The sequence below is a fragment of the Mastigoproctus giganteus genome, chromosome 2, assembly GCF_048544385.1.
Source record: "Mastigoproctus giganteus isolate SK-2022 chromosome 2, ASM4854438v1, whole genome shotgun sequence".
In the NCBI taxonomy this organism is placed as follows: Eukaryota; Metazoa; Arthropoda; class Arachnida; order Uropygi; family Thelyphonidae; genus Mastigoproctus; species Mastigoproctus giganteus.
The window spans coordinates 183,041,904-183,062,522 of NC_143576.1; the positions used below are offsets into that span (position 1 = coordinate 183,041,904).

At 35.6% G+C, this 20,619-nt stretch overlaps 1 protein-coding gene across 1 annotated transcript in view; it reads left to right on the top strand.

Annotated features, from left to right (window-relative positions):
* Positions 1-13,207, top strand: part of LOC150089818 (poly(A) RNA polymerase, mitochondrial-like) — a 114,559-nt gene extending 101,352 nt beyond the window's left edge. Inside the window, exon 8 of the mRNA XM_090368838.1 lies at positions 12,709-13,207. Within this exon, the coding sequence (XP_090224964.1) occupies positions 12,709-13,178 (470 nt within the window). The 3' untranslated portion in view covers positions 13,179-13,207. The remainder of the gene's footprint in view (positions 1-12,708) is intronic.
* Positions 13,208-20,619: the final 7,412 nt, after the last annotated feature.

Genomic DNA, 20,619 nt, shown 5'->3' on the forward strand with positions numbered 1-20,619 from the left:
GAATCTTACCACTTTTGGCTCTTTCTCATATCTTAATTAAGTTTTACTGGTTCTGAATTTTCATGGATCAGGTGACTTTTTTTTTTTCATCCTCCTGTCCCTCCATTTAGTACACATTTTTCGTTGGTTGTCACAAATTTACCTTAAGAAATTAGATGCATTTGAATTCAGTTTGGGAAACCAGAAGTAAAGTGTAATTTTGATTATTTGTGCCAAATGATGGGGACTGGATGTTGGCTTACCAAAAAACATGGTTAATTAAAAATGAAATTTATCACAAGAAATTTATAATTTCTATAAAATACATGTATAACATCATCAAAGAAATTAATAATTTCATTAAAAATAAATGCACCATTTGTATGCATATGCTATATACACACTTACCTATAAGATAAATTTATCTGTGTGTAACTTAATTTTACGTTTTTTTTTAAAACGTGAATTTTCAAGAAGTGATCTGATCTGACATTAGTTTTTTCCTCACTTGTTGAAACTGTTTTTGTTTATATTGGTTTGTAAATATAAAATGGCACATTAAGGTTGAGTTAATTTTTATAATGAAAAGATCTATATGGAGCAGTAAAACAGTCTGACATCTGATTGCCTCTTTGATGAAAACAATTGCACACAACATAAGGTTGTTTTATTGTTTAATTGGCACATTGACAACTGAGATCATAGTGAACCAACAACATGAGAAGTTCACACGTGGTCCTACGATATGTTGATTTTGTAAATAAAAATAAATACTGTAATATTTATTGTTTAATGCTCTGTAGCAAGCCATCATTTAGCTATTCACTAGCTTCTAAGAAAAAATGTCATGACAAAAAATTATATATACAGTCAAGTCCCCATATTCACTGGGGTTATATGTCAACACTTCGCGCTAAAATGTGAAATTCCGCGAATATTTGTACTCGTGCCCAAATAGCCCTAGATATTTTCTACATATGCCTAAACACTTATGCAACCATTTACAATTAACAGAAAATTGTTTAAATGTGTTTAAAGGTTTTAATTATGTTTTACAATAATCAGTAACATTTTAGACCCACAGTTTTGAAAATACTGTATCAAAATTTTATTACATAGTTAAGAACAAGGATGCACCAGGGTTCAAGGATGCACCACAGGATTCAGTACTCCTCAGTAGTAGGGGTGTCAGAGGCTTGGAAAAGAATCAGGGTTGGCCGTTGTCGAGACTTCTACCTTGAATCCTGGGCCTTCTCTTCCACGACTATATAGGTGCGCTGAGGCATCTTTTTCCAGAATAATTCTGTCTCGTTGGCATTGAAAACCTGTTCAGGTTTATATTCCTTCTCCTCGATGAGCTTCTTGGGTTGTGCAGGGTAGGCCTTAGCAGCCACTTGATCAGCTGAAGCAGACTCGCCCACAATCTTTACATCAAGGAGTGAATAACACCTCTTGAATTTCTGAAACAAACCTTTGCTGGCAGTGAAAGGCTGGTTTCCGCTGTACTGCTGGTACAGGGGGTTAAATCTGTTGTAAAGAAAGAGGGCCTTAGCGGAAATCATACCAATATTCGCAGGCAACTTGTTTTTCTTTTTCTGGTCTTCAATCCAAATGAACAGTGCATTCTCTATTTTTAACATTACTTTATCACATACACAAGCCATGTATTCAGCAGTAAGAATTCCACCACTTTGCAGTGCCTCTCAGATCTCAGTTTCTTGTTTCTTTATGTATCATATGGTACTTTTGTTGATACCAAACATGTGGCCTACAGCCACGTATGTGAGTCCTTCTTGACATTTATCTAGAATCCACACTTTCTCATTCGGTCATCATTTTCTTTGGCCCTTTTAGGCTTTTGTCCATCACTGGATGCACTTTGTTTAGAACCCATGGGTATGCACATAATTACAGTAATATTTTAAGCACAAGTAGCCTAATGTAGACACACACAAAGGTCACAAGCTATCCTATTCAGATGTCACTCACTTGGTGCATGCAGCAAGCAGTAGCCAAATTTTTAGCATGATGAATTTTTCGCGACCGCTAACATGAAAACACGAATCCGCGAATATTATGGAGACCCGACTATATATATATATGTATATATATATATTTAAATAATGAAATAGTTAAGAAATGTAGTGAAAGAAGAGTTGAAAACAGTAGTAAAAAAATTAAGAAATGAAGCAATCATCAGAGGCAGCAAAATGCATAATCCTCTACATGATGCCCGAAATATAACTAATATTAAATTTAAAATCAAAACTAAAGCTAGTATCATGGCTTTAGTTTTGATTTTAAACTTAATATTAGTTATATATATATATATATATATATATATATATATATATATATTATTATTATTATTATTGAGAGAGAGAGAGAGAGAGGGAGGGAGGTGCCCCACCCACACAACAGTCAAATGCATGGTTGATATCAAGGTTCTACTGTATTCAATCAGTTAAATACAGAGAGGCTTTACATTATTATAATTATGTTCCTGGAAAATGTAATACAAGCTGATATGACAGACTACAGTGGATTTTCCTATAGACGTAAGGTTATAAGTTGGAGTTTGTTTTTTTGAGCAAATGATCAAAAACATAAGGTTTGGAAGCCTTTCCAAATGAAGAATACTTAAAATATATACAGCCAGACCTATTTTTAATGAACTTCCATATGGTGAAGTTTTCTATTGAATGAAATTTTTTGATTTCTTCATGGTCATTGCATTGAAAGTAGTTGTCGTGAAACAAAATTTCCATATATTGAACTGATTTAAACAGACCTGGGCATGTATTGTTCACATCTCTGACATTTAGGCAATGGAACATGCTGTAGAAAGCACAAATTAAGTGCTAAAAGGATTAAGAATTAATCACTTTAGCTTTTAAGAGCTAAAGGGTTTAATTCTTAAGAGCACAAAGCTAAAACATTCCACAATTTAGTGGTGCTCATAAAACCTATACAACTGCCTCTACTGTATGGAGAAGTCCCATTACTCAATTGCTATCTATGTGTCAACAGCCATTGGCAAAGATTAAGCTATATTCTTGACATGGATATTGGCTCTGATCAACCTGTTGTCTACTGTAAGCACCCTATTAGAGAATTAGGAAAGAGTAATTTTCCTTTATCCAGGAAATTCATCTGTTGTTTCACAGAAATGAGTCATCCACACTTTCACTAAAAAACTGTTTCAATTCTCACATTTTTTGAGGAAATGGGACCCACTCGGAAGCATGAGAAATTATGCCTGTATGAAGACATTGGTGAAGCCATTTTTAAGTGGGTGAAGTTGATTCTAGACCAAAACATGCCGATATCGGGGCCATTAATAAAAGAAACGGCTGTGGAGTATGCATCTTTTCTGGGGCAAAATAACATTCCAAGCCAGAAGTGCCATGGCTTACTTGAAAAAGTTATTTTTGCTGAAAGAAGACTGTACCCATTGGATAGAAACTGTTTTGAAAAAAATTATGGACTAAGAGCCCAAAGACATTCAATGTTGATGAAACAGGTTTATTTTTTAAATGTGAGCCTTAAAAGACACTGACTTCTTAAAGGTGATAAATGTTTAGGTGGTAAAAATAGTAAGGAGAGAATTATAGTTACTTGGTTGGTGCAAATATGGCTGGTAATGAAAAACTGAAGCTTTTGGTAATAGGCAAAAGTAAACAATCCCGATGTTTCAAAGGAGTAAAGTCCCTAGAGTTGGACTACGACAAAAAAGCTTGGATGACAAGTGAAATTTTTGAACAGTAGATTTTTAATTTCGATAGAAAGATGATGAAAAAAACAGAAAAAAATAGTGTTGATTGTGGACAACTGCCCTGCCCGCCTTCACTCAGTAATTTTGAAACTTACAAGTGTGAAGCTTGTTTTCTTCCCTCTGAATACCTCTTCTAAACTGCAGCCAATGGACCAAAGCACTATCAAGAGTTTGAAAAGAAGTACCGAAGGTGCATATTGAAAAAAATTATACTGAGAATAGAAACCAACCAACCAACCCATAGATTCTGTTAGATTTGCAAATGTGCATATTAGAGTTGGCTAAAGTGTGTGGCAGAAACAATGATTAAGAATTGTTTTACAAAAGCAGGTTTTGCTAAAACACCAATTAAAACAGTGATGAGAAGGATGAACTACTACAAGATATTGAGAATCTTGGGAAGAACTTCACTCGAGAGGTTTAATCATTGGAGAAATTGTTTTTGACAAATTTTTAGGAGTTGATAATGATGTCATAGTAGCTGAATATCCAAGTGACTCCAACATTTTGGAGACTATTCAAAGAACTAGTGACAATATCGACGATGAGTTGGATGTAAATGAGGGCAATATTAAACCTTCCAACCATGAAATGTTGGCAGTATTTGAAACTTTGCTTCGAGGTCTTCAGTGTGAAGAAAATATATTTGAATGTTTAAACAAATGCGAAAATTTTTATGAATGATGTACAGTAAAATCCATTGTACAACAAAAAAAATAGCCAAATATTTTATGAAATAATTCTTAAAAGTGTACTAATATATTGTGTGCATCACGTAAGTGGCCATTTCTTAATATGTATGTATTAATAAATAATTGTTTTAAAACATTAGAAAATTTATTCATTCCTGTTTATTTCTGATTTATTTTCCATCTTTTACTATTTTTCTGAATGTTGAATTACAGTATCTTTCATTGTTGAAAAGGTCATATTTCTTTGTAACAAAATTTCTGTTTATTTAATTTTTTAAAGCAAACAATCAATTTTGTTATACAGAGATCTGACTATATATGCATACTAAATACTTAAAAATGGCATATACAACACAGGTCATCTAAAATTGTATAATTGTAATAATAATTTATTGTAATTGCTTTGAAATAACTTAATCAAGATGAGGCATCTCTTTCCTGAAAAGTAAGCTGTGATAGTAATTTAAATTTATTGCATTGAAATGTTCTTACCCTCCAATATAGACAAATTGGATCAGGGACTTACTGAGGTTACAATATTTATGCTTGTTTTCAAGCTTTTTGACTTAAGTGTGACTTATGGTTTCAAAATCATAATATGAATTTAGTTCAAAACTAGTTACTTAGAATTCAAACCCAGTTAAACAAAGGAGAAGCCTGTCGATGTAGGAAAACAGAGGAAAGGCAAACCAAAATTGGGTTTGATTTGCTTTTCTGCACTGTGAATAAATAGTTTCTGTAGTAATATGGAGCAGTGCTTCTTGCTTTGGTCACACAGACAATACTGGATGACTAAACCAGAAGAATTATAAAATACAGTAAAGTGTCAGAAATCCAAAAGTCAGTAATCTGAACAAGGCAACATTTATTTATTTTATGTTGGTGCCATAAAATAATTACAGTAAGCACTGGTTATTGTGATTGCATTTGCGAATTGAATTTTGATTCTATTAAGTGGCAATTATAATAAGCAAAAATCATCTGAGGAGTATTATCCACAGGCTATAAAAATTAAGATATAAAGCACAAATTTATACTTTTATTTTACCTTTTACCAATTAACAAAATTAAATATGTGAAAAGCGGGAGAGTATTATCCACCGGTTAGCAAAATAAAAATAAATTTACACTTGCGTACATAGCTTAATTAATATACATACAGTACTAACTAAACATAACACTTTGTAATCTGATATTTGTGTTCACTGACTTTTTTTTTTTTTGGGGTTGTAAAATCTAAAACAGTAAAAAAAGATGTCAATCAATAACAAAGAACATGGCACACAGAAACTGCAACTAACACGATACGCGCAAGTGAGATATGGAGTAAAAAGTTTACAAAGTTTAGCTATAGGAATGAAGGAATTCTCAACATTTACAGAATTTTATTTTACCATACTGTAGTTATGACTTCTTCTTCGTCTTTTAAAAGGAAGCAGAAATTTTTAACAATTAAATCGAAGATTTAGATTTTAAACAGACTGTCAAAGGGGGAAAGTGGGTCTTTGTTAGCAAGATTTTATGAGGTTGGAAAGTCGACCTTTAACTGAAATTAAAAACAACAAGGAAAAAATTAACGTTCGCATCGAAACTTGATTCGGATGGTGTTGCAAAAAAAAAAAACCGAAAAACTATGAGAACAGCTAATGACACATCCCTCAAAGATGCTGTTTGTTGTTGTTGTAGTTGGGTTCTCAGAGCATCAGCACCTAAGGCCATATTGCTCAGTGTTTACTGTCTGTAAATTGCATGTTCTGTGGTCGATTTTCTGTTTGCTGTATGAAAAATCCAAGTTTCTGGGAGAAAGACTGACTAACTCAGCCATGTTGTGAAAAAGGCCCATAAAAATTCCTCCTGTCATCGACAGGACTCTAACTCAGATCTTTTACACCCGGGGGGAATGACTCTATCAACTGTGTTACCCATGTGGGCTAGGTATGAGCAACACACTAAATGCTGTATGACATTATTTTCATTAAAGGCCTATACATATGTATTATTGTGGCTGAAAGTTCCATTTGTTTTGTTACCTATGAATAAATATACATAAGTAGAACTTGGAGTATTTAATTGGATCCAATGTTATACGCATGTGCAATAGAACCCCAGGGGCCCACATCTGGTGAGTATGGGCTTGGCACACCCAGAGTCCTGAGCTGGATATCATCATTCTTCTCTTTCTTGGTGATTCCTTTCTACTTCTGATTCCCCCCCCCCCCCTCTCTCTCTCTCTCTCTCTCTCTCTCTCTCTCTCTCTCTCTCGGGGTGACTCGGGAATTTTTTTTGGCTGGTGCAGCATAAGCCTCAGGCTTCCTTACACCATATGGCTAATAATAAAGATGCTGAACAGTTCTACCCAACAGTCAGAACAGTCAAGTATCGCTTATTAATAAGTCTTCCAGTTCCCTCTGGTGTAGTTGGGCTATTTTTGGTAGTGTTTTTATTTCTAAACTTAATAAACTTTTTTTTTTTTTTTTTTTTTTTTTTTGTAGTCTCCAGAACAGTATTTTTGATATTCCATTTGAAATATTTTCTATTCGAAAATCAGAATAAATCAGAAGTACAAGCTATCCCCCAGGCACACTATAGCCTCAGCAGCTTATGCGCCATTAAACCTCCATAACACACACACACACACACACACACACACACACAAACTATCCCCCCAAGGACCCAATTAGTTTGGACTATCGACGCACTTCTGTATTAAATTTTAAAATTCAGTAAATATATATTTTTTTCTCTTTCTTATATGAACAGATAGTTATACAGTTAGTTATATGAACAGATAATTCAGGTTACTTTAACTATCTGTTCAGATTAATTATGATTATTATTAATTATATTTGATAATTAATAATTATTTGATATAGAACAAACCAGTCCTATACCAAATAATTAAATCAGAAAACATCTCATATTTTGCATGTTTGTCTATATTACAGAAATTTTTATTAAAATTTATCTTTTAATGTCTTGTAATTTCACTGACTGACTTTGTTAACTTACATTAATTAGTTATTTTGGCCTTTTCACACATGTTAATGTCATATGTTTTTTTTTTTTTTTTTTTTTTTTTTTTTTTTTTAATAGAAAGGTCATCTCATTCCGGTGGCCAATACTATGTAATTGATTTAAGCATAAACGTAAATACTTCTAGAATATATGAATGGGACATAACTCTAAAATGCTATTTATTATTTGCACAAAAAAAAAAAAAAAAAAATATATATATATATATATATATACACAGGGTGTCTCAAAAATATTGGTACAAACATTTAGGCGAGGTAGGTAACATCTAAAGGAATGTGAATTGCATAGGAACCCATAACTGGAAACGTCACGGGAAAGTAGTATCAGAGGCACAAGACAGTAATTAGTGGCAAACATTTATTTGACATAATATTAACAATGGAGTACGAGATGGAATGCATTTCATGATGTTGCAACAGATGCACTAAGGTTCCACCATGAGACGCGATGCATGCATGACACCGTCGCAGCATGGATTGGCGGACACGGTCTAACACGTGGAGTTTCTTTGACAGCAGCAGCAGCAGTGCAGACGAGTCTCGCCACGAGATCCATTTCCGTTTCCACAGGCGATTCATACACGATAGATTTGAGGGCCCCCCCTCACAGAAAGAAAGCAAGGCTCGATAAATCAGTGAGCATGGGGGCCAGGCAACGGGTCCACCACGGCCAGTCCATCGATGCCCAAAATGCCTGTTCAAATGGTCACGAACACATCTTCCATAATGGGCAGGCACCCATCATGTTGAAACCAAATGTTGCGTCTCACATTTGCTGGAACATCGTCAAGTAACCCTGTTAGAACTTGTTCAAGAAAGATCTGCTATTTAGCGGAGTTCGTGCGGGATGGTAACAGGTATGGGCAGACTAAGCAGTCACCGATCATACCTGCCCACTCATTTATTGCAAAGCGATATTGTGCCGCATGGGGCGCACACCATGTGGGCCCTCTACTGATCCATACACTAGGTGCATGTCTGCCAGCTCACAGTTCGTATATCGATGCATGCTCTTCATGCGGCGACTACTGCTTGAATGAGTAAACCAGAAATTTTCCCTCTCGCGAACTGATGAACAGCGTCATGTACCAACTTACGGTGACGTTTCCGGTTATGGGTTCCTATGCGATTCACATTCCTTTAGATGTTACCTACTTCCCCTAAACGTTTGTACCAATATTTTTGAGACACCCTGTATACTGAGCATTGGTAGCTTTCAGATACTGTTTGCATCCTTTTCCAACCATAAATTAGCAGTTATTCTAAAAACTTTGTTAAATAACTCTATTGGCAATTATATGCTTTTTGCTGACCATTGAGTAGTTGTGTGGTTAAAGATGTTTTAAATTAGTTGTTTTGGGCTAGTTTGAGTAGTACAAAAATATAACGATGGACAAACACTGAAAGGGGCATACACATAGATGCAACCCGTGCCCACATAAATCTTTATGCTGCACATATAGACACTAAAAAAAAAAAAAAATGCATGGGTGCACTCAATAAAAGAGGGAACAGTTTTTATCATTCCTCCGGTATGCTCACAAGCCATAGTGGTGCCTTTCCATTCCCATATGTAAAGTTTAACAGCGTTGAGTGAAAATTGATGCTTATCCATCTACAGGAAACTTGTGCGGGGTCAGTTTATGCATTACAGCACTACATATTACCAGTTATAAGAATGTCAATGCGGCAGCCATCCTGCAGAATGCTGTAGCAGTGATGTTCTTGTAACTGGTAATATGTAGTGCTGTAATGTATAAACTACCATGCACATTATACCCCAATTATAGAATTAGGGGAAGTTAGTTAATCTTAGGCTGAGAGTGACCTTCTGAATTGAACCGCATTTAACTTCCAAACTGAATTATGGCTAATCACATTTACTTGCAATTCTGATCATAAAGTATATCCTAACTGAAATATTGCTCATAATGCCTGATAACAGAGATGTGTCTGACATAGTTGAGTGATTAGAAGTGAGAATGCAGTAGCACATTCTCTTTGAGTGGACCTTGGTTCAGTGGACCACTGACCTGGTGGTTATGCTGTTTAGTATAAACAAGAACTTTGTACTGTATTGTAAAACTGTATAAACATTTCAACATTTAGAATATGTAAAACATTTACAGTAATACTCTAACCTTATATTTTACTACATTTCAAACACAAAACAGTATTAGGAATTATTGCTTATGCAAGACTTTTGTACACATTGTCCTGGACAATCTATATATTGCCTCACTGACTTATTTGCTTCTCTTAACACTAGCAGGAAAGAAAATAAAAATAAGGTACCCTCATCAAATGATATAAGTAAGCTAGTTTTTTTTTTTTTTCCTTAGTAGAATCTAAGGAAAGTAAGAGTTATGCATCTATTCAGCTGAACATTTTAATTAAAACTAAATTCAAGTGAAATCTTTCAAACATTTGTGCAAACAAGCTTCTTGCTGTTTGTAAATAGAGTCCATAAGAAATCCAAAATAAAATTTCTCTCACGGTCTGTCAGTACAATTAACTGGAACATTTCCTCTTCGTTCTCTATCACCTCCAGTTCATTATTACTGGAGGGATGGGGCGGATTGTTAAGGGAAAATAATGCAAATTATTTCAAAAGGGTAAAAAAAAAAAAAAAAAAAAAAAAATATTTAATAGTTAAAAATATAAGGGAATTTAATTAACAGATATTCAATATGATACAAATTCATCAGAAATATCAATTGGTTGGTGGCCTTTGGCTAATCAAAACTTAATACGCTTTCTGGTATCCTCATATCTTTTCTACAGTTTCAATTTCTTTATTGTTAAAGATAAGAAAATAAATAAGGTAATAATTATAAACTTTAGTTTCACTTTTTTCTTAATACTATTGTCTTCCTTCCTTTCCCTTCCCTCTCCCAAGTTTGTTTAATGTGAAAAATTACATGTCTTTCCACTCCGACAAGTTAAGTAAATGTCTACAATCACATAGGAGTTCTTTTTGAAAGATTTGTTATTGTTTTTTATGTAGTATATACAGGCACTGCCCAACTTATGTAAGGGTTGCATTCCGTGGAACTCTGCGTAAGTCGAAATTTCCCTAAAGGCTCATGCATCACTCGCAGCTATGATTGCTGAATTTGATTGAAGCAAAAAAGAAATGTTCAATGAACATGTAAAAAGAATTATTTATTCAATTTTTTTTTTTTTTTTTTTTTTTTTTATATCTCATGCATAGGAAAAATTACACTAAAAGGGGAGCACAGGCATAACGTCAGCAAGTTTTACCTTTCAAGCATTGTTGCCAGAATGAATGTCTCCAACTGATAAGTACACTGCTGCAGAGGTTGAGGGCTGTGGAAATTTAGAAGGGGTTTTTTTGAGCACATCACAATTTCTCTGCTACTGTAGAATTGGCATTGGAAACCAGCATGATGCTTGAACCTATTAAACCACTCGTTGCTTACCACAAATTTGACTTGGGGTTTGCCGTACTTATCCTTAATATCTTCATCAATATTTTTTGCTTTGGTTTGAATGGCCATTAGACTCGGGCGCACTCACTTCTGAATCTGATTTTCCATCCATATTATTAATAGCCTTTCCATCTTTGATATAGCACCTGAACGCTGTTCTGTGATCACTGTTGATCTTAAATGCATTCACTATTGAAGCAGCAAGACTTTAATTCCCATGCAATAGATAACAAACTTTGTCCTGCTTCTTACTTCTTAATCGTTTTCATCTTCGTTTCTAAATCAATTTTATTTCGTTTCCTAGCACTGCCGCCACTTGCACTTTCTGTTGTTGCTATCCCTTCATTTTTGTAATAACGAAATAGGAATGAAGAGAAGATTCTGAAGACTTGTTTTTTTATATGAATGAAGATTTCAGTGAAGGGGAACACATTTCACCACAATAATGTGAAATCCCAGTTATCGGGATTATCGCAAATGCAATAATATTGAATTTACTACCCGTTTATAATTAGATGCCCTGACAGAAAAGCCCAATAAACTGCAAAGTGCATATTGTTTTATGGTTGTGACCTCCAGAAATTTTCTTTAGAAAAATATTGACAAAGCCGTTCAAAATAGATTCTTATAATGGAACATATGATAATGATGAAAGGGTAGCACTCCATTATAAAAACGACCTTTTATAGAGATAAATAGCTTATATAGCGAAATTTTCAGGTTACAAGACCTTGGAACGAATTACCAAAAAAAAACAATGTATTATTAGGTTCACATTGCGATTTTTTTTCACAATACCTCCATTTATTCCTGTGGGATACAAAATATGTTTCCATAATTTTTAAGTTTGCACCGGCCAGCAAAAACTTATGTAAAGTTGAATTTACAGAAGTCAAGTATTATGTAAGTTGGGGAGTGCTTGTACATGGAAATGCAACATGATATTCACTCTAGGCGGATGCTACTCTGTGGGAAGCATGATAACTGGCTATCAAATTCTGCATGTTATGAACATGCCACATTTGAAATAAAATTTTGAAAAAATTTGAAAATTGAAGTGTAGAATAGTATCTAATATGCACATAGTTTTAAATTTCTTAGAGGTATTTATACAGATAATAAGCAGAAATATATGCACAAATCAGCACATTTAAAATTTTGCATGCTTAACATTCTTTTCAACTGGAAGATGGATCAGACTAATGGATTCACAGATATATTTTTTGTCTAATGCATTTTTCTTTAATTCTCAAAAAAATTAATATTTCTTCTGTTTTGAAAATAATAAGGGGTTAATTACTCTTCATTACTATGCTATTAATTACAATGCTGCCCTTATAATAATAAAAAGCATAACATTTTATAAATATTTTTTTATTTAAAAGTAAAAGGATTCATCCCCTAAATAATGCAGTCTTTTAAGAAAACATTAAATATTGTTTATTGTAAATATAGTCCATGGACAACTCAAACACCCAAAAGTTTTTTTTTTTTTTTTCCAGAAATTAAAAAGAAATTTGGCACCTGTCAAATGCCATGCCACTGTTTGTGTAATAAGTTTTGTGTCATGACTGCCAAGTTAATACAGTTAATTAAGAAATGGTGTCTTTGTTATTACTTAATATACATAATTGCATAATTAATTTAATAACACTCATATCATTTAGCATAACTATTAAAAAGTTAAATAATTAATTTATTATATATCACAATTTTGGAAACCTGGCATCTTGTTAATACTTCATTAGAATAATTTAATTTTTTTTATATTTCAGGTAATTTACTTCTTGAGTTCTTTCTATTCTATTTGAACTTTGACTTTGATGATAATGGATTTACCATTGTAAATGGAAAAACATTTCCAAAACCATGCAGTTATCCACTTTATCTTCAAAATCCTCTTGAAAGACATCTTGTTGTATCCAGAAATGTTACTCAAGATCAAGTTGATTACTTGCGTACTATGATGCATATTTCTCTCATAGACTTAGAAAGAAGTAAAAACAGTATGAGTAATACTAACTGGGGTATCCTAAAGCTCTTTGAGACTCCTAAAACCCAAGTCAGTTCAGGAGGATTTAGAGTGAAAAATCTTTTTAATACAGGTCAACAGTATGAAATTTCTGCTGGTGGTAAGCTTGTGTCATTGACAGTCCCTACAGATGGGAATCAGTGGTCTTCAAAACAAAGGAAAAAAAAAGAAAGCAGGGAAAATAAAAAAAATGGACAGTTTCAAAGAAAATAGACTAATGATTTGAAAGAGGTTTATTGTAGAATATGAGTATTGATAAATAAATTTTTTTATTTATTTTTTTTTATTTATCTAATTTTATTTAAAAATATTTAATTATTTAATTTAATTTCATACTATAAAATATTTATTAAATATTTTATAGTATGAAATAACATACTATAAAATATTTCTTGAGTCATACTATAAAATATGACTGCAGAATTACCCCAAGTACCTGTTATTTCATACCTCTTCAATTTTTTAAAATTTTATATTTCTTTATTTTGCTGAGTTACAAGATTTTGGAACAGTACTTAGTATTTGAATGGTCATGTTGCAAGGAAGCTAGCATTTTTACTACATTATGATAAAATAAAAATCCTTTTTTTCTATCAGCACCATTTATGTATCTATCCAATTCCTCTTAAATTTCCTAAACCTCAGCTATTCCACAGTTAATTCATTTCAGTGGTCAGTCGTTTGTTGGCTGATGGTAACGTTCTGGAGATACATGTTGCAGTTACTCCCTTTCATTTTATATTTGTCTATGATTCTCAACTTTCGTACTGATGAGAATTTGCTGCCCTCATTCATTTTGCTCATTCCTATATGTATTACTCATTCCGGTTGACTTATATAAGATCTTACATATATCAGTCAGGAAGAAAAATACCCTCAGATGTCTAGTTTCCAGCCTGTGCAAACTACAGCTCTAGAATCTTTTCTTGTATGGACATCCTTTTGCAGTTTTAATTAGTCTAGTTTCCCTTGGCAACTTATCTGAGGAAGTGCACTGTCTTTTGTTTCGGATGTGGCTTCCAGACCTGTATACTGTATTCCAAGTGCAGTCATTCAATTTTTTACTGTGGCTGCATAAATTGTATCACTCACTTAAAGTTTAATATTTCCTGAATAACTCCTACTGTAGGTAAAATTGTCATCTCAAGACACTATTACATCATTCTGTAAAACTAGTGTGGTATTATGTCATCTTGTTTATAAAAGCAGCCACTTGCTGCTATTTGTCTTTACTTGCTATTCAGCAGCAGTAGTAGTGGTAAATGATGCAAGAATGCAAGCTTATATATCATCAGCCAAAAAAAAAAAAAAAAAAAACCCACTACACACTTCACCCATCCATACCTTTCAAGAATTTGTCTAGTTCTTTCTTGAATTTATTCAAACCACCCACTTTCACAACAACAGGTGAAAGCCTGTTGTCTAACAATCAATCACCTGCTGGCTTAAGGCAAATGTTCACACATCTATCCTGCAACTGTCCTTCCTCCAATTGAATTTAAGTCCCCTTGTGTGTAGAACTGAAGCTTCTCTTGGTAACAGCACACTTTTGTTCCCTTCACCAATCTGGTTGCCCTTCTGTGCACCTATTCCAGCTGATCTACACCCTTCCTAAAGTGTAAAGTGTGTTTAGCATCAAGCGGCACTAGGGGTTTCCCCCATCTCCGCGTAGTTTACATTGTGGGTGAACCAGTTGACTGGAAAAGCCAGAGATTTAAGTGTATGGACTTTGTATATGTGTGATGCCTTATACCGTTGTTCATCTGGTCATTTAGCCGCCAGACCCCCTACTGAGGCCCGACATTGTCCCACCCAAATTACGTGGCACCCCTGGAATTGTTGTTGCAGCACCCCTGTTGAAAACCACTGAGCTACACAATTGATAAGTTACTCTGGGATTTCTGCAAGTTATATGCAGTACCTTACATTTGTCAATGTTAAACTTCAACTGCCATTTCTCAGCCCATCGACCTAATTTTCGTAGATCTTGTTGCAGTAGCTCACCTGATTACTTGCATTTACCACCCTGCCAACCTTTGTATAATCTGCAAACTTGTCCCAACGTTGTCACGCCCTTCCTAAAGGTGTATTTGTAAGGTGTATTTAGTGTCAGACGGAACCAGGGGTTTCCCCCCATCTCTATGTTGCTTTCATTGTAGGTGTACCAGTTTGCTGGAAATGCCAGAGGTTTAAAAGTGTATGGATATTGTATATGTGTAGTGTCATGTACCGTTGTTCATCTGGTCGTTTAGCCGCTGGACCCCTGCTGAGGCCCAACATTGCCCCACCTTCGCCCCGTGGAGGCAGACCGGAACCCAGTAGTTTTAGTTTCACTCTGGCAGGTCCTGCCACCTAATTTCCTGAGATTTCAGAGGCTAGGACCTATAAAAAAAAAAAAAAAAAAAAACGCGCATGCTCTTTTATATGTACGTACGTACAGACAGATACATATATCCATCATCGTCAGGACCGTCCCACCACCGGCACAAGGGAGGGGGTGGAAAGGCACCAGGCAAGGGAGCCTGGTGCAATCGCCAACAAGCGTCTGCATGAAAACTATACAATGACCCTGTTGGTGGTGTCCAATCTGGTGTCATGTCTGAGTTGTCATCCTTGGGACCTGGGTCCCATCCATGTTAGTCCTTTACATTAGTGTGGTTTATTTCCTAAGCTTTCCAGTTCTCAGGAGTGTCTTGTTCACATAGACCCAGCTGGTGGGGTGTCTAAGTTTGGTAGTCATCTCCATTTGTCTTTCATGGGACATGGGTCCCGTCTATGTTAGTCTATTTTGGTATAGTTTGTTTCCTGAGTTTTCTAATTCTTGGGGGTGGGTCATTTCTGATGTCCCAGTCCTAGCGAACTGAAGAACAGATGTTCTTTGGTTATAATGGTAGTGGGTTGTGGGCTGCGGCCATTTGGTTTCTCCTCCTCCTCCTCGCGAACAGTGCCTGTGCGTAATCCGAGAAGGCTTGATACTCCTCTTTCGTGTCTAGGACGTGGTGTTCTTGTCCCTGTGGTAAGTAGTGGATTCTGGTGAGTAAAACACCACGTAGGTCTTCGTAGAGCCTGCAGTCATACATTAGGTGCTGCCAGCTCTCCAGCCCCCTGCAAGTGCAAGTTGGATCAACCTGAATTCCAAGTAGAGACAGTTTGACATTAATCGCTCCGTGTCCAGTTAAGAGGTACGTTGCTTGTAGACCTGGGGAGAACCAGTTGGGTGAGGTTGGGTAGTTTTGTTCAATATTGGGTAGAAATTTCTTTGTGATCTCTCCCTTTTGAGAGTTGCACCACCTTTCCTGCCATGCCTGCTGCAGGTGAGTTTGTATCCTCTTCTTTTCCACATTTCTGTTGCTGATTAGGTCAATAGTGAACCCCAGAAAAGTCTGTGGGGTGCCTTTGTCTAGGTAGTACAGTAGGCCGCGTTGCATGATTTCTAAGTCCAGCGGGAGAGTGCCTGCGAGCACTTGCAGGGCGTGGGTGCTCACCGTGCGGCAAGCACGAGTGATGGTTAGGAGGATGGATCTGTGAATTTGGTCTGTGATATGTCTGTTTACTGCTGTTGTAGTTTTTTGAAACCATGCGCCGGATGCGTAGGTGACGATCGGAGTGAAGATAGCTTTGTAGAACAGTTTGAGGACTCGCTTTTTCAAGCCCCATTCTTTACGCGCGACCCTGGCAACCATGGCTGCATGCCGTCTTATTTTTTTACAGAGATATTTCAGATGGTCCTGAAATGACAGGTTTTGGTCCAATATCACACCTAGGTATTTCAGTTGGTTGGAGAATTTGATTGTTTCCTGCCCAATTTTCATTTTCGGAGGCCGCCTAAGATCAAGGCGTGCCTTTAGTAGGATGGAGTTTGTTTTTGTGGGGGATATTTTGAGTTGATTTCAGTTTGCCCATTCTTGGAGAGTGGTCAGGGCCCGATTTGCGAGGACCTCTAACGCGGCTCTTGAGTTTGCCTGTATCGTCAGAATGAGATTGTACTTCATGGAGATCGATGTTAAGAAAGGTGTCCAAGACAATATTCCACAGTAGTGGGCCTAAAGTGAGATCTCCAGACCTGTATACAGCACTCAAGATGTGGTCTAACCATGTCCTTATACAAAGGGATAATCACCTCTTTATCACCGCTAGCAAAATTTCTTCATATCATTGACAAAACCCCATGAACTGTCCTAGCTGCGTATTTGCACTGCTCAGAGAATTGCATATCTGACTGCAGAATTACCCCAATCTTTTTCTTCCACCACCCTGAGTGTAGTTAAGTTACACCAGTGGTTTTCAACCTTTTTTTAATAAGGGCACCCCTAAGTAATTTATTTTATTTTGTGGCACCCCTACTCAGTTTTTTCCTGTTAGATCCGATTCTTTCTCTCTCTCTCTCTCTCTCTCTGTGTGTGTGTGTGTGTGTGAACAATAGGGATGAATATAAAAGTTATTAGACAGATCAGATTAATGCCATCAATAGCAGATTGTACATTACATCATATATATATATATAATATTTAAAAAATATGTTATATGATAGTTATTACAATAATATAGCTATAAACAAAATTACAATTCATAATACAAATTATATATATACTGTATAATTTTATTCTTTATATAGAGGTACTAAATAAACATCAATTATATATCACCACAAAATTGAAAAAGATACTGTACACCTTTTTATAATGAAATAAATATATAAATTTAAAAAAATAAGTTTAAGTAACTTAAACCCAAATTACGTGGCACCCCTGGAATTGTTGTTGCAGCACCCCGGTTGAAAACCACTGAGCTACCAATTGATAAGTTACTCTGGGATTTCTGCAAGTTATATGCAGTACCTTGCATTTGTCAATGTTAAACTTCAACTGCCATTTCTCAGCCCATCGACCTAATTTTCGTAGATCTTGTTGCAGTAGCTCACCTGATTACTTGCATTTACCACCCTGGCAACCTTTGTATAATCTGCAAACTTAGACATTTAATCTGATATACCTTCATCAATATCATCAATAAATATTGAAAACAATAGTGGGTAGACACAATTGTTTTCAATATTTATTGATGATATTGAACCCTGATACTGAACCCTGGGGCACTCCAATAATAACATTAGTCCACGAAGAGCAGTGTCCATCGATAACCACTCTGTCTTCTTCCACTCAACCCTTTATCAATAGCAGTAACTTGCCCTTAATGCCACCAAATACGGAGGATGTGGAAAGGTCGGAATGACCACCGCATATCCCCGGAGCAATATGGCCTTAGTTGCTAATGCTCCTAAAAACCAAACAACAACTACATTGTTCTAATTTGTACAGAAGTCTTTTATGTGCAACACTATCAAAAGCCTTTCTGAAATCTAAGCATATGATATCAAAATTATTTTTTGCATAGAGTTCCTTGGTCACTGCATTATAGTATCTAGATTGGTTAGATAAGACCGTCACTTAACAAATCTATGTTGTGACCACAGAATTGCATTCCTGTCTAGATGGTTCGGCATTACTTCATTAACCAGTGACTCCATTATTTTCCCTAAAACAGACATCATCAAACAGGTCGGTAATTATTCACATCACCTTGTGATCCCCTTTAATGAGTTGGGGATTCATTCGTACATCTCCAGTCCATTGGGACCTCCCATAAATCCGAGAATGCTGATTAAAAAAAAAAAAAAAAAAAAAACACTACTCGCTTTACCCATCCATACCATTTACGAATTTATCTAGTTCTTCACTGAATTTATTCACACCACCCACTTTCACAACAACAGATGGAAGCCTGTTGTCCAACATGAAAAAATCCAAGGATGCTCAAAAAAAAAGGAAATCTTATGGTTAAGGATTTGCTTCTTTTGATGCCTCCTTTAATATAATTGGATAGATTCTAAGCACCTTTTTTTATGTTTAACTTCAACAATTTTTCTTCCACTTTAATTTCAGTTATTACAAAATCATTTAGCTGCCTGTTAGAGTTTGATAAACTTCCGGCATCCTCTCCCCTAAAAAATTCCTCATGTGTAAACATAGAGGCAAAATAGCTTTTCCATTTCTCAGCAACCTGGGTAGGGTCGTCAACAGTTAACCCATTGAAATCAAGTGGTCTAATGTGATTAATATAAGCATAGAAGTGTTTGCTGCTATTCTTTGCCAGAGACTTCTCATAATCGGCCGTAGCTTGGCTAACTTCCTTTGTGACTTGATTTCAGACTAATTTATATATACCATAGGCTTCTGTAATCACCTGATAATTTATATACATCCATGCATTTTTCTTTTCTGCCATGGTCTCATTGCTTCATTTGACATCTATTTAGGCCTAAACCTTGAACAGGATTTATTCATTGCTCTGAAAAGTCTGATGGCTGTGATTATGTTCTTGAATGCTTCCAGTTTTAAAAGAATTAAAAAACTGTCCGAGACCCTTATGAAAGCAAAAGCCTTTACCCTTGACAGTAATTGTTTTGAATTAAATTCCACATTAGTACACCTGGATCACTACCACCCAGTGGGTTCAGTATGGATCATGTTATCATACTCTTAGTTTTTGGCCCCAGGGGTTCAATGTCTGCTAAGTATGGGCTTGACACACCCAGGGTCCTAAGCTGGATATCATCATTCTTATCTTTCTTGGTGATTCCCTTCTTTCTCTCTCTCTCTCTCTCAGGGGTAACTCGGAAATTTTTTTTTTAGCTGGTGCACCATAAGCCTTGGGCTTCCTTGCACTATGTGGCTACTAATAATAATAATTCCACAGGAAAAAAAGTGCAATTGCTCTTGATAGGTTTGCTCTTGGCTTTGCTAGTCAACATGTAGCTACACAAGTTGGCTGTAACCAGTCTTTAGTGTCATTGTTATTTAAAAAGAAACATGAGACTAGAAATGTTAAAAGAAAATTAGAAGTGGACTGAAACAGAAAAGCACTGTAGCACAGGATAAAGTTTTGAAGTATCTATGCTTCTCTGATCATTGTGGAAGTTCCAAGGACCTAAAATCCATGTGGATGTAACATACTGGAGCAAGTGCAAGTCATATAACTGTTGAATGAAGACTTGTAATCAGTAGTCTGAAAGTATATTGACCTCATAAGAAACCCTAATTGACAAAATCCATGAGACAAAAATGACTAACCTAGACTAAAGAACATGCTAATTGGACAATTGAGCAGTGGGACTCTGTAACATTCTCTGATGAATCAAAATTAGATTGGATGATAAATGTGCTACATTTGGTGTAGCTCTAATGACACTTATCACCCTGACCGTATTCAGTCAACAGTAAAGTTTCCATTGGATCAAATGGTTTGGGGATGCATATCAGCAAAGCAGTGGGCAGAATACATTTCTTAAATGGTACTGTTAATAGTGACTACTTCACAAAAATTTTAAAGGAGACTCTTCTGTGCATTATCAGAAACCTCTCTCAAGGAACAGAAAATTGTTTTCCAACATATCTGTGCATTGCTGCAATCTTTGTTTGTTGTCGAGTTTTGTGTGCATCAGCAACTTAGGCTATATTGTGCTGGTACATATGTCTGTAAATTGCATGTTCTCTGCTTGATTTATGAAAAAGGCCCATAAAAATTCCTCATGTCATTGATGGGACTCTTAACTCTGGTTTTTTACACCCAGTGTGGGAGGGTAGTGATCCTACCA